Source organism: Barbus barbus (genome assembly GCF_936440315.1).
Source record: "Barbus barbus genome assembly, chromosome: 13".
Lineage (NCBI taxonomy): Eukaryota > Metazoa > Chordata > Actinopteri > Cypriniformes > Cyprinidae > Barbus > Barbus barbus.
The window spans coordinates 10,877,024-10,892,835 of NC_136741.1; the positions used below are offsets into that span (position 1 = coordinate 10,877,024).

Here is a 15,812-nt window from a genome sequence, read left to right on the forward strand (position 1 = left end):
TTTTGAAACTATGTAATAGTTTTTTTAATGTGACGAACAAAATTGTAATTGAATGAAATTATACCCTGTGCCATAGTTCTGAAATCAGCTAAGGTACCACTTACATTAAAATATTTGATGTCTATATGACACTAGTCCATTTCTGAGTGTCAGTGGAAGGGCATTATCATTGACAAGTTACATTTTCTTCTGTGCCTTACACAGCGCTACTGTACCATATACCGTATATTTGCAATATAGTGCATTAGTCATATGAACTCCATTTATGCTGCTTTAGTGGTTATTTTTCTATTAACAAACATCTCTTATCCTTAGTCTAAATGGCAAATGAATACAAGGAGTGTTAAAAGATACTGAACATAATTAATAATATACAAGACTGCTTTAACTAACAATCTGTCTGGATAAAGAGGAATCACTGGTCAGTAGAAGCTTCCCTGCTGGTAGGCCTTGCTTCTGATTTTCCAGTGTCTCAGTTGTCAGTATCTTATATGCATAGGGAAGGAAGGTTACTTATATTTTAAAGCTGCACAAGTGACCTCGTCTGGGTCTTTGTTATATGTGACCCTGGACCACAAAACCAGTCTTAAGTCGCTGGGGTATATTTGTAGCAATAGCCAAAAATACATTGTATGGGTCAAAATTATAGATTTCTCTTTTATGCCACAAATCATTTGGATATTAAGTAAAGATCATGTTCCATGAAGATATTTAGTAAATTTCTTACCGTTAATATATCAAAACTTAATTTTTGATAAGTGATATGCATTGCTAAGAACTTCATTTGAACAACTTTAAAGGAGATTTTCTCAATATTTAGATTTTTTATCTCGGCCAAATATTGTCCTATCATAACAAACCATACATCCATGGAAAGATTATTTATTCAGCTTTCAGGTGATGTATAAATCTCAATTTCGAAAAATTGACAAGACTGGTTTTGTGGTCCAGGGTCACATATGACAAATTTTATCTTAAAATGCTGGACTGTTATTGATCAAAGAAGAAGCGTGACCTTATCTAAATACACCTTACCAAAATATACTGTATGCTTTGAAGCAATTCAACAATTATATTTTTTGACAACAAATTTGCAATGTATTATATAGCTCAGCATTGTTGAGTAATGATTGTGACTTATTTAAATTATAGATAACCAATTTACAGTGTAAAATTAACTATGCAAACAATGTATTAAGATGTCAATTTTTTAAATCTTTGATGTGCCTTAACAGTGAAAAAAGAAAGATCTTACAATAGTGAACATCACAAAATTATGCTAAGACACATCTGATTGTTGTATCAAGATATGAATACATTTATTGATATCACAATGGTAAACAGCACGTTAGGGATATATAGTAAGAAAACTACTACGAAGAATAATGTTTTTCACACTTGAAGCTTTTCTATTGGAAAGTCAAAGCAAAAAGATAGCATTTCTTTTTTTTTTCTTTAATAAAAGTTTGTTTAAATGTGTTATTCTTCTGATTTGTTGTTGTTGTTGTTTGTTTTTCTGATGGACAATCAATTCCTGGAAAAAAATTTTTTTAAATCAAGAACAAAACAGGATAGTTCACAATATTTTGCCATGGTTCTGCTTGAAAATGTAATGCTTCACTTTTTACATTGTTTAGTGCAACTAAAATAAATTTTAAAATAATAATAATAATAAATAAATAAAATTAAAATACACCCCAAGCATTCACATGACCACTTAGGACTCAACTTTTTGTTAAATATATAATCTATATGCATAGTCATGACATCTGTACAGAGAATTCAGGCTACAAATCATATGTTTATTAGTTTACCAATACAGGCCACTGTGGAAATGTTTACAATGTACAGTCAAGTCTTGTGTAGCCGTTAAGGCTTAAAGCAACATGTTACATGCTTTGGCTATTACCTCTCCTCATAATGGTGATTAAATTCAGAGTATTGTACACATACACAGAAAATAGTTCAGAGCGTAAGGTTGATGTTTGATTCTTGCTTGAGACTTAGCTTCACATTTCAGTACTAAAATGCATGAAATTTACTGAATATTAATCATGGAGGGCTGAACTGGTGAAAGTGTGTAGTGGAAGAGAGAGACTTCAGGTTTTAATCTCTGTCAACTGAGGCAATGAGCACATGGAACTGTTTGATAAAGCATTTGTACTCTCCAAATGCCAAACTGTAATAAGCTACAAATTCAAAAGAAAACAAGTTAAATAAATCTTACTGTCAGCAGCTTTTATGCATGAAACATGTATGAGAATATCTTATCTTATTCAAGATGAAACAAAGCCATCAGCCAGAGATTTCTTTTTCTTTTCTGTCTTTCAAAACACCTTTACTGCTGTATGCAAGTTAGCATTTATTACATCTACACATCTGCTATCAAGCCCAATTGCTAAACTACAGAAAAAAGAAAGCTGGATTAAGAAAAGAAGAGAGAGAGGGGGGAAAAAATAAAAAAAATTCAGCCAGCTGCTCACAACTCAAAAAGAATAATGTCTTCCAGGAGAAACAAGTGTAATTATGTCCAATCACTTCTGTGCAAAATTAAGAAAATTACTAGGATCTGTAAAATGTAAAACAGCCTGATGACAAAGCTGTGTACTTTTCTCAAGTATTGCATCACAATGAGCAACAGCACATACAAGACATGTGAGAGCTGTCTGAAAGCTGTGCTTTAATTACAGCTGGCCTTATGTTGATGTAAACAAAAGAGTGAGGTCTAAACTGCTCATTCTGAAACTAGCCTGCTGCCTCCTAGTGGTCTGGAGAACCACAGCACCAGGATTAACATGAAGCTTCTAATTCACAGCATCTAAATCATGTTACAGAGAAATATATGATATTGAAAAAAGTCGGTAGCTGATTAAATGGTGTCAATCCCTAAAAAAAAATCTTTCATATAGGCAAATATACAAACCATTTCACAGTTGTCAAAAGAATACGACTTCTTGAATTGTGCTTGTGAAAATAATTACTAATATTTACGCCTCTCCAGTCTGCATCATAACTAGTGCGATTGATGGGTCCCTTAACATAAAATGACAGGTAAAAAGGGTAACCTATGGTCAAGCTTGAAATCAGTTTTAAGGCAACAATGTTGGACAGAGGAAAGAGTTAGGGATGTGACCGGTCAAACTTATCAGTGTTCGAACAAATAACCTTTATGCAAACACAGCTCAAAACATCTGACTCCTAGCTGCTAAACCTCTTAAAGTATTTTTTTTTAATTAGTTGACTCTCAGGACAGGTAAAACAGACCTCTGGGTGCTTTTCACATTTAATAGAATAGATGACTGACCTGCCTCATACTAAAGGTCCCACTGTTTATTTACATGTATGTAAACTGGATTATGATATGTATGCATTTATGGCAAAAGTGTAAGAAATGTTTTAAATAATATACTGTACAGAGAATAATAGTTACTAATGTCGAAAAGTTTTCTTTGTTGTGCCATGGAGGGGGAGGGACAAAGAACAAAGAAAGGGGATGTTAGATTCCAGTTTCAAGAGAAATAGTTTAGTGTGTCTGGTTGCTTTGTTGTTTTTATATGTAAACTTGACACTCAACTTTCATATAATTTCTGTGCAAAACACCACCAGGAATGATCAGGGCCTGTACAGTATAGATGACTGGACAGTTGTACAAATTTGACTATATTTTGGATCAAAAAGCAAGCCACCAACATTTTTAAAAGAATGATACTGATTAAGACTGAAAGTCAATGCAATGTTAGCAGCACTAACATGGAAATATGAACCAGAGAGCAAGTCATGCTGGGAAATATAATTATTTGTTTAACCAAGGACAACAATCACACATCTGATCTGAAGCTTTATGGAAAAACTGGACAATAACATCCTTATTTTTTTCTGTAAATGAACTTTTTTCAACCTGTGCAAACCAATATGTGGTGAGAGTTCGATGGTGATCCCATCAAAAAACAGTCTCTGTCCTCCCCATAGTAGCAAATGACAACGCTTAAGACCATTTAGAGCATCCCATCGCACAATAAATCCAATCCCTCTGCTACAGTTTTACCCACAACTCTTGAAAAGTCACAACACAACAAAAGCTTCAGTCATGCCTCAGTATCTTTTAAAGTCTCACATCCATCTGTTTTGACCATTCTTCCCTGAGAGAGCAGTGTGGCGGAAGGGTGGTTGTCAGGGAAACAAGATAGAAGCATATGAAATTTCAACATTTTAATGGAAACAAATAATGTGTGCTGCCACTCCATGACCAATGAGAGGCAACAAAAAACGAAGCAACTAAAGATGTGCTATGAAGCAATTAAAGGCTGCTAGGAACATTAGTGACCTGATGAGACAAAGGATTAAGGGGGAAAAGCGCAGCTCGGGTTGAATAAAGTATGAGAAAAGAAAAAAGGGGAAAATTACACTGGAGGGCAATTATTTGTTTTCAGGAATGCCAGCAGCTGTGAGAGTAGCACGATACTGCTGCAAAACTACATGCATGCTCTTCACAAAGCCTTTGGAAAGAGGGAAGAGTGGGAATCCAATGTCTGGATAGCCACTGCGCTCTGGAAGGAAGCTGCGATAGCTCTTTCTCCGTTTCTTTGGTCTCACAGCCGGCTGAGACTCCTGATACGGTTTCATACTTTGTTGTGATGTCACAAAACCAATCACCCCTTCAGAACCTTCTGCTATTTCTGATCCTGCACCACCCACAACTGAACTATCACACTCCGAATTCTGGCTCAGGTCCTGCTGCCCACCTGAACAAGGAAGTCCACTGGGCCCCACTGTGGAGGGACTGAGACCCGAGTCCTCGAGCTCCTCTTCGCTTCGCACATCCTGCTTGCTTGGGCTGCTGTGGGCCAGAGCTGATGGGATCTCTTCTAGAGGTTCTCCATGGAGGCTTCCAACACCACAATGTAAAGCACGGTCAGTCACTGCCCCATCCAACTCCAGCCAGGACTCCAGCCGATGTACCAGTCGCCATCCGCTACAGGCAAAGTGCTCACAGATCTCCTGCTGAAAGACTTCCACAGGCTGCTGAAGAAGTTGAGTCATTGACTGCACCATCTTAATAAGTGCCATCTCATTGTAGCAGCGACTGTTCTCATAACCCTCCTGAAGGCCTCGGTCACTGTCAAAGCCAGCCTCATTATAGTATGGCTCGTTGACCAGGATCAGACCTGAAGGGGTGGAGACAAAATATTTACAAAACAGTGCAAGAAAGAAGTGAAGAGGGCTTCTAATGAAATCATAGATTCAAAATTACATTTAATTATGCCATTTCACATATTTTCACACATCTTAAAAGCCTGAATTTGGAGGCCCCTACAGTTAAATAAGTGGAATTCGCTGTCGTAATGGATAGCTATACACATGCATTTGTTACTGCCTTACAGTGTTATGCTGTATACAGGTACTAGAAAAAAAAACAAGTATATATTATTTTAAACTGTACAATATCATGATTCTGCTCAATTCGATACTTGATACGCAGCTGTTCCAAAGTTCAACGCTATGCGGCAGTGTTGACCAAATTGATGCGAAACTGGCAAATGTGATGAGGAACAAGTTGGATCAAACAGATAAAACTCACTCTACATAACAACTGTACTGACAACATAAAATAAGACAATATTTTGAATATTGATATAATGTTAATGTTCCTGTGGGTATTTGTGTAAGCACTCGGTCAAAGTTTTCTATTTACAACGTTTTTGCATAGTTTTTTTTTACCTTTATTATGACTCAGAAACATTGAGTCGTGAATGATTCGTTCATTTCGTGTTGGATGTATGCGTAACATCCTACTTGTTCTTTACAGGAAATAGACATGATTAGGTCACTTCTCGAGTCTTCAGGATTGGGTTCGAGTTTTTCATTCATCCTGTGACAGGCCTATAGATGGCTATGCAGTCTGTACCGGAAAGAGAAATGATTAGTTCCCCTGCCGAGTCTTGAGGTCTGAGTCGTTCGTTCTTTTGTCATGTGACGTGACAGTGGTATTGGATACAGAAATTAGTTAATTTCATTCCAATCATTACAAACACACACATATTACGTGATGCATTTCTGGTCACAAATTGTAGCTTATTATTTCTTACAACTTAAACTTTTGTGAATTTCTGTCATGATGTTTTTTTTCCATTGAATACGAGTAAGAAAGAGTTGATTAATGCTTTAAATGTCATCCGTATGATGAGGGAAAACCACTTTGATAAAACAAAGATGCCTACATATAACAACAACATAGACTTAATATGTAATGTTTGTGTTTGTTACTGAGACAGGAAGCAGGCTAGTGACAAAAGAACAGCTCAAACCTGAAGACTTGAGGTGAACTAATCATTTCTGTTTCTGGTATAGACTGCATAGTTTTTGCTGAACGAAAGACTCAAACCTGAAGACTCGAGAGATTAACTAATCAATTCTGTTTCCGATACATACTGTATAGCTTCAGTTTACGGGGATGTGATGTGACAATGACTCAGATCAGGAGGTGAGGGAAACTAACAGACTGCATAGCCTCAATTAATAAATTATTTCTGTTTCTCATAATTTGTCCTTGACTGCATTATAGTTTATTTTAATTACTCTAAATTTGATCAACGTAAGTAGATGTGTCATGTGTTGGTGAATTTAGCTAAAATGAATTAAATTAAATTACTTGGGGGGGGGGGGGGGGGGGGAGGGGGGAGAGAACAAGATTCAAAGATCCGAGTCCGTAAAATGATCCGAACTTCCCATCATTAGCTCACAGAGTACAGTGGAAGCATGTTTGTGAATCCCTTTATTATTAAAAAAAAAAAAAAACACGATGTAGATAAGAGATTGTGTAGTGTTTTCAGCTTAACTGATAATATCGCTTCTCAGAAGTTTGTGTTTATATGTTTATGCTCAAAAACAAGCAACAAATGTGTTACTGCAGAGTTTCATGCAGTGCTTTTTTGCAGTGTTTTTAATTTGGTTATTATTTGAGGCTGCTTATTTGACACCTATGGAATCAATTTAGCATCAATAATGAGGTATTCGATTTTGACATCATACCGAAGCCAAAATTTTGGTATCAAGTCCTGCTTATTGCCTTAAAGCAATCCGCCCTTTTTAGAGAATTTCACAGATGCTTATCAAACTTCAATTAAACTAATTAAGTTTCAAAAATATACTGCATTTAATTTTTTTGTCCATTATAACAACAATTATTACAGTACAATAATAACGGTTCTGATTGGGTTTAAAAAGTAGCCCCTAACAAGCAAACTAGCATAATAACTAGCATAATAGGAGTAGCTTTTAAATCAACCTTGTATAGAGATAAGCACTTGCAGTAGACTGGATTTGCTGGTCCATCTTTCAGTACCCTGCGAAAGGAAACAAAAAAAATACACATCAATCTTGAACAAATATTCAAACTATGCAATGGAGGGTACCAATTATTCTGTGCTAAATCTAAATTGTGCATTCCACAATTTCATTCCAATGATCAGAGAGAATTTAATAGCCAAGTAAAACTAAATAATTTAGGATATGACCCCCTTAAATAACAAAAAGTAATGTCAGCCAACATAATGACAAAGAAGAATGATCAAAGGGAGTGCAAATAGGTTGCTAGTGCAAAATCAGGAGTATTTTACCAAAAAATTTGATCAGAGACTAGATCAGCTTACCTTTCCAATCCAGGTGCCAAGAAGACTGACACAAACCTTCCCATTGTCATACAGGTTTGGGTTAAGTCGACCGCTGCACTGAGAGAGGTAACGGAAGAGAGGAGGAACAGCAGGATATATATTAGGAAGCTGGATATCAAAAAGGAAGAGTCCGTCATCATAGGGAGTGCGGTTAGGGCCCTTAATGAGAGCTGAGAAAAGGTCCTGAAGAGAAAAAAAAGAAAGGTTAATTGAAGAATCCTATCATCATCATTTTTTGAGGAAATATTGTTTTTCAAACATTGCAAAATGAACAAAATCCAAAAACCAAACCTGTTCATAAAAAGATAGAAAAGGCACACTCACCATTCTGTCCTCAAAAGTCTTCACCATGATGCCATCAGGCAGAGAGGTGGCCAGCAGGGCCATTTCTTTCCTTACAGTGCTAAAGAACTTCTTTGCCTCTGCTGGCTGGAACTCCATTTTTTTAAATGAGTGAGTGTCTATGGTGAGAAAGAGGAGTCATTTTAGAGAGCTTCTGGAATAAATCTTAGACAAGATTTCCTGTAGCGTAAACAGTGGTGCTGATAGCTCTGATTAAAATGTAAATGTCACTTCAATACTATGTAAGTCGCTTTCAGTAATTTAAACATTATTATCATTATAAATCATTACATATTGTTCAGATGAGAAGGTACTACAATATACAGACAATAATTATAAATGTTTTGTGTTCCTTAAAAAAAAATGGTTTATTGGTGTCGATACCTGGTGCCCATTCCAAAACAGAAAACACTTCCCCTTTAGCACTGGTGAAGGTGACACCCGGTTTGCCTCCACTCTGTTGACACAAAACCGGCGTGTCACTAGGCCACTCAGACCGCACAGGCGTCTGTGGTTCAGCTTGCACTGGCGCTGTCACTTTTTCCTCCTCAATGGCAGCCTCCATTTTATCTTCTTCTACAATGGCCACATTGTCCAGAGTTTTCTTCAAGTTCTCTTGAAGTTTCTTAATGTCATCCAAAAAGCGTTTTTCTTTTGTGGGTTTGGCATCGGCAGGGGTTGTGGCAGCACTTGTGGCTGATGGTTCGGCAGTGGGAGAGGTTGGTGATCCAGTCCAGAGCTGCTCAACAGTCATGTTCTTTAAACTTTCCAAAATCTTTAGAGCTTCTTTAAGCTCACGGAAGCCACGTGGTGGAGTCTCTTTACTGGGTCTCTCTTCAGGTGCAACTCCACCTCCACCTGAGCAAGCAAAAATAAAAATAATTGATACAAAGTGTTCACTGTTCCCTAACTAATGAGCAGAGGATATCTGCAGTTCACTTGACAAAATTCAATATTTAGTGTTGTCTATCTTTGATGTTGCAGAGAATCCCAATGTCCAGGTACCCAGAAAACCTAACAATGCCACTGATGATGTAATCACATCTCCATGAAAATATAAATTCTACTTTTATATATACACGTTGAATATATTTAGTTTTATGAAAAACTAAATAATAATATAAAAATATAATATAATTTATTATAAAAATGTGATTTAGTTTTAGTTGTTTAGTAAAAATATACCCGGGATGAATTAAGCTCAAGGTGGTGCACAGTAACTACTGGTAAATTTGACAAACATTTATACAGTTTGGAGGCTCACTTACAATGGATAAACACTCCGTAAGGTCTATATTGATAGGAATTTTGGACGCTTGGCCTCTATCCATTTTGCTTCTCTTGTAATGTGAATGTGATGTGTTTAATGTCAATGCACTAAAGAGAACATTTTATCTGGTACTTAATTCTACCTCCAGGAAGTTCAGGAGTGGGGACAGCTCCTGGTGAGTCTGTAGTCGTGGAGGCATGCACGCCATGGGTTTTGCCATCAGCATTGGCACCTGTGGTGGGGGAGGAGACTGGGATGGCTTCCACACCACCTGGATCCTCTTCCAATTGTCCATTATCTGTCTCCCAGCTATCACTCTCATCTTCCCATTCTTCAGATGAGGCACCACTACTGCTACCCTCTCCAGAGTCATAATATGTTTCTTCAATCTCAGACTCGACATTATACAAGTGCTAAGAGAGAGAAAATAAGTAAGTGTTAGTTCTAGGGTATATAGGTGGATGTGTGTATACAGTAGCAATGAACTGATCATTACATCAGTTTGAGTAAACTGGTGCATACCTGTGGCAGGACAATTGTCTTAGAATTATCAGCCCACACAACCTCCACTTTACTGCTCAGATCCACCCTGCACACTTGGCCAACAGATCTCTACAGGACAGGCGAGGCAAGGCATTAAAGCAATAGGAGAACAAAAACCAAAGAAAAACAAAAATTGTAAATAAGGTAGAACTAACTACCCTAGAGGCACTAGGGCTGTCAAAAAAAAAAAAAAAAAAAAAAAAAAAAAAAAAAATTGCATTCGAATTTTAGGTGCGAGTCAGGCAGCCTTATCAGTGGGGCACGAGATGCGATGAAGATGTGGGTAGGTGTCATTGCATTTTAATGCTTTTTTTTTAACCCACTGGATATGTTGTTCATTCAAAATACTGCTGAAAAAGAGAACATCAATGCGGAGATTATGTTGTTTACGTCAAAACTGAAATCAAGCCCTTCACACAGAACGCATATTTTGCGTATTTTCTAGAGGGACATCTATCACCGTCATATATTGTTAAACATTATTTTAAACATTTTTCAAAGATAGTCGTGTTATTTTATGGTTTGAAGAACCGCGGATTAGTAATATTTTGCTCGATGCGCCTTCTTGTGGCCTCAGGACAGAAGCCAAAAGGTTTTTCCCCTAAGTGAAATTATTTTAATTATGTCTTTTAAATTCGAATATAATTCGAATTTTGATAATATTTAAGTACAAAATTCGAAATTTCAGCCATTTTGACAGCCCTAAGAGGCACCAAGGCATATTGTCCAAGTTTTACATAAAAAAATGTGCACTTGAATAAAATTTACTATGGAGGTGCAGAGATCAAACTCCAAGGAAAACTCATAGAAGAGTCAGCAGTTACATTTTAAACTACAGACTCACTTGATATAAACACACTGACAATGTGGTAAGCCTGGAAATGTTCTCTTAAATGCAATACTATTTTTGTACCTCATTTTCACAGTCCTCTGTGTCAGAGTTGCCAATCCTAATGACGATATCCGTTGTGTGGAAATGGAAATCTGGATGATCAGCAATGTCATAAACACTAACGTCTTCCTCTTCCCCAATCACCTACATAAACAAGCTTAATTTGTTAAATATTATGAAAACGGACAATCCCAGACACCTCTTGATGCTAAAAATAAAAATACCTCAACATCGTCGTCTGCAGCATTAAGTTTGACCCACTTGACTGCACAGGTTCTGGCCTTATGGTCACCTGACTGAATCACCCCATAGATGCCTGGATCCTGAAGAGCCTGGGCTGCAGGAGCCACAATCAAACAATTTATTTGAATTTCAATTGAGTAAAAAGCAAGATTTAATCATTTGTTTTGTCTAAAAGATCTAACTGTCAAGTCAATTGTAAACAACCAAGTAAGGACTACTATATAAGGGCATAAAACATGCAAATCAAAAGCCATATTGAAAATGTTAAATATAGAACATACGTCGTTTGTCTACAACGTAGTCTCCAGGGCAGAACTCATGGTTGTCCAGGTGCTGGATAGGGATCAGGTCATTGGACCGTATTCCTGTCTCTAATCGACCATCCTTCCACATCACATCTGCAGAGGTTACAGTGGAGACAACCTCAACTGCCACCCTATGCACAAACAGACACATCATATAAGTCTATTTAATTAATGTCTTATTAAAAACAAATATACATACTGACCCTCTAACACTAGCGCTCTCTATTCTTTCGACTTGTTTTATAAAAAATAAATTCTATTCTATCTACTTGTATTCTTGTTTTTATTATTAAAAAAAAAAAAGAAAAAAAAAAGACTAACCGAGACTTGTCACAGGATTGGATTGCTTCTATTGCCCTCATTTGTCGCTTTGGATAAAAGTGTCTGCTAAATGACTAAATGTAATGTAAATGTGAATGCATTTCATTTGACATAAATATATGAAATGAAATGTTGTGAACCTTTAGATGGGTCTTATAATATCTGATCTTATTTTTTAAACTATTAACGTGGTCTTTAACAATTAACAGGTGTATTATGTCTTTAATATTACTATTAAAATATTGTAATTTGTGGTATTTTTTTAATATGACACACAATTGCATCGCTCCAAGTGAGCTTTCCAGAAAATGAAATAGATGCAATAAATGCGCCTCAAGAATATTTTCAAAAGGACAAGGAGTTAACATCCTGAGTCATACTCAAGTCTATACTATGAAAGGCAGGTGAATGCATACAGAGCTCAGCAAGATTGTCCCTAGTCTCACTGCATACAGATCAAAATGCTTTTTTCCCCCCATCACTGCATACACATCAAAATGCTAACTGCATCCACAGGACCACACCGCAACAACACGCTCAATACAGGCAGGGAATTGTAACCATTTTGGAGAGATCCTAATTTGGAAACCTGCAGTTCAGGGAGTGACTTTTAGACAGCTTGCCGGCGACTCATTTTGACTAATTCATTCAAAGACATGGTTTACAAAGTCATCCGTTTACAAACTGGACTACACTACACTGTTTAAAAAAAAAAAAACCACAGAAAATGTACTGGTAATTTTCTGACAGGACATTATGCAGTAATTTTCTGGACATTTCTGTTAACCCTAAAACACAAATGTAATGCGCAATTAAGTACAACATTTAAAATACAGGATCACCACCTGTAGAAATAAATGTTTTTTATAAACCAACAGTGTAGTGTGCCATAAAATACAGAATGGTTTTGGGATGGGTGGTTTTGATATTTAAAACACAATAGTACATAGCTTACCTACAGTATATCCCCAATCAGGTGCTGGCTGTTTGAATTGCCAGCATTCAGCATTCAAATGTTGTCCAATGTTTTCCCTTGTCTTTTCTAATCTCCTGATGCTTTAGTTTTTCGCTCAGAGCATAGTTCCGAATGGGCTATCTGTAAAGTTTTTGGTGCTACACCTATTTATCCTTTTACTGCTTTTTAGGAACCCTTTTAAAGATGCAACACCATGGGCACCGAAAAACACACTACTCATGCCTCACTCATGCAGTACAGTGTTGCAAATAAATATTTGATACACTGGCGATTTTTCAAGTTTTCCCACTTACAAAGAATGGAGAGATCTGTAATTTCCATCGTAGGTACACCTCAACTGTGAGAGACAGCATATTTTTAAAAAATCCAGAAAATCACATTGTATGATTTTTAAATAATTAACTTCCATTTTATTGCATGAAATAAGTATTTGATCACCTACCAACCAGCAAGACTTCTGGCTCTCACAGACCTGTTAGTTTGTCTTTAAGAAGCCCTCCTATCCTCCACTCATTACCTGTATTAATTGCACCCGTTTGAACCCGTTACCTGTATAAAAGACACCTGTTCACACACTCAATCAATCAGACTCCAACCTCTCCACTATGGGTAAGACCAAAGAGCTGTCTAAGGACACTAGGGACAAAATTGTAGACCTGCACAAGGCTGGGATGGGCTACGGGACAATATGCAAGCAGCTTGGTGAGAAGGCAACAACTGATGGCGCAATTATTAGAAAATGGAAGAAATTCAAGATGACTGTCAATCTCCCTCAGACTGGGGCTCCATGCAAGATCTTGTCTCGTGGAGTATCAATGATCCTGAGAAAGGTGAGGGATCAGCCTAGAAACTACACGGGAGGACCTGGTCAATGACCTGAAGAGAGTTGGGACCACAGTCTCAACGGTTACCATTAGTAACACACTACACCGTCATGGATTAAAATCCTGCAGCGCGCGCAAGGTCCCCCTGCTCAAGCCAGCACATGTCCAGGCCCGTCTGAAGTTTGCCAAAGACCATCTGGATGATCCAGAGGAGGCATGGGAGAAGGTCATGTGGTCAGATGAGACCAAAATAGAACTTTTTGGTATAAACTCCACTCGCCGTGTTTGGAGGAATAAGAGGGATGAGTACAATCTCAACCGTGAAGCATGGTGGTGGAAACATCATGCTTTGGGGGTGCTTTTCTGCAAAGGGGACAGGACGACTGCACCGTATTGAGGGGAGGATGGATGGGGCCATGTATCGCAAGATTTTGGGCAACAACCTCCTTCCCTCAGTAAGAGCATTGAAGATGGGTCGTGGCTGGGTCTTCCAGCATGACAATGACCCCAAACACACAGCAAGGGCAACTAAGGAGTGGCTCCGTAAGAAGCATTTCAAGGTCCTGCAGTGGCCTAGCCAGTTTCCAGACCTGAACCCAATAGAAAATCTATTGAGGGAGCTGAAACTGTGTTGCCCAGTGAAAGCCCCAAAACCTGAAAGATCTTGTATGGAGGAGTGGGCCAAAATCCCTGCTGCAGTGTGTGCAAACCTGGTCAAGAACTACAGGAAACGTCTGACCTCTGTAATTGTAAACACAGGTTTCTGTACCAAATATTAAGTTCTTTTTTTCTATTGTATGAAATACTTATTTCATGCAATAAAATGGAAATTAATTATTCAAAAATCATACAATGTGACTTTCTGGATTTTTTTTATATTCTCTCTCTCACAGTTGAGGTGTACCTACGATGAAAATGACAGATCTCTCCATTCTTTGTAAGTGGGGAAACTTGAAAAATCGCCAGTGTATCAAATACTTATTTGCCCCACTGCATGTGTAAGACAGGCCATATAACCCCAACCAGAATCAAAAGGTCAATAAAATCTGTTATTTAGAATTGTTTGTCAATGCGCAACCCTATTAATCAATTCTGCCAAATGTTTACATATCATGAGTAATTCTGCAGGTATTGCACTATAATACACAACACAAAACAGCTGGTCTAGATTTTAATTTTGAACTCTGCAATCAATAAAACATTTGTTGATTCTTTCACCTGTCTCCTGGTTTAAATTCGCGTGAAAACTTAGTTCTCTTCTTCTTGTGCTTTCTCTTTAGGTTGCGTATAGAGAGGGGGATGCTCTTTTTTCGAGTCGGACCACTCTGCAGTGAGGCTGTTGAGCTGGCAGAGGAAGTGACAGAACTGGTATCATCTGTATCATCCCCTGGCTCCTCATCTGACTCTTGTTCCCCCAAATGGGCCCATTGTCCCTGAAGAACATTCAGTGGTGGCTCTTTTCCCTCCTCCAGAGCGTGCTGGCATGGAAAAGCACCATTGTTGGGGTAGCACGGAACAGAATTATCATCAGGACAGTCCTGTTCCTGCACTGATCTCTTTTCACCTGGAGAATAAGACATGGTTAAAAAAAAAAATTGTCAATTTCTAAAAAGTCACATAATCAGATACCTATTCAAACAGCACACTGAAGCAACAATTACGTGGACCATGCTGACTATTGACAATTCAGTTCAGTTTGTGGTTTACAAGACAATGACAAGTGCAGTACCTTCCGTGCCCTCCATTTTCTCTGTTGATTCTGAATTGTTACTCTGTGTGTCTGCATTTTCTGTAATTTTCTTTCCCACTTCCTTTTTAAACATTCTTTTTAACTGAAAATGAACAAATAACAGTGATCAAAAAACAAGAAACATCATTTCTTTTCATTTAGAAAACTAGTTAGTTTTGACTTACACCAAGTTAGTCATATTTCAGCTAACTGATTAAAACGCGTTTCAATTAAATAAAAAATGCTTTGGGGTTTTTAAATAATAATTCAAGATAGTTATACAGTCCATAACAAGCTAAATTACAAGCAATAGCATAATAGAATACAAATGAAGTAAACAGTGTTTAAATCTTTCTAACAGCATCATGTACTGAAGAAAACTTTATCAGAAAAACTAAAAGAAACAAGTAAACATTAATACAGATTCAGTGTTGACAGTTTAATAGAACATTAATGTTACTGCTCTTCTGTACGTGTTTGATTGTAGATGTAACAGATATAACCACATCAACTATACCTTTCGAACAACAGGGTCCTCAGGGTGAGCAGGTGCCCCCTCTGGACCCTCACAGGTGATCCGTGTAGTTTCACTCTTGGCAGGAAACACATACAAGGCTCTCTCTCCAAGCTGCCTTTGAGTATGATCAAAGTAGCCTAGTCGCTTCACCCTGAACATAAGAGAAAATCAAGAAACAAA

The 15,812-nt window shown here is 37.5% G+C and overlaps 1 protein-coding gene across 1 annotated transcript in view; it reads right to left on the bottom strand.

The window, feature by feature from the left end:
* Positions 1-1,789: 1,789 nt before the first annotated feature.
* The window catches only part of LOC306878680 ((E3-independent) E2 ubiquitin-conjugating enzyme UBE2O-like), a 65,453-nt gene continuing 51,430 nt past the window's right edge, over positions 1,790-15,812 (bottom strand). The window contains exons 8-20 of the mRNA XM_079431161.1: positions 15,633-15,783; positions 15,116-15,218; positions 14,605-14,950; positions 11,242-11,396; positions 10,942-11,054; positions 10,739-10,861; positions 9,805-9,894; positions 9,425-9,695; positions 8,397-8,870; positions 7,995-8,131; positions 7,650-7,853; positions 7,286-7,343; positions 1,790-5,165 (exon numbers count right to left, since the gene is read on the bottom strand). Coding sequence (XP_079287287.1) covers positions 4,417-5,165; positions 7,286-7,343; positions 7,650-7,853; positions 7,995-8,131; positions 8,397-8,870; positions 9,425-9,695; positions 9,805-9,894; positions 10,739-10,861; positions 10,942-11,054; positions 11,242-11,396; positions 14,605-14,950; positions 15,116-15,218; positions 15,633-15,783 — 2,974 coding nt within the window. The 3' untranslated portion in view covers positions 1,790-4,416. The remainder of the gene's footprint in view (positions 5,166-7,285; positions 7,344-7,649; positions 7,854-7,994; positions 8,132-8,396; positions 8,871-9,424; positions 9,696-9,804; positions 9,895-10,738; positions 10,862-10,941; positions 11,055-11,241; positions 11,397-14,604; positions 14,951-15,115; positions 15,219-15,632; positions 15,784-15,812) is intronic.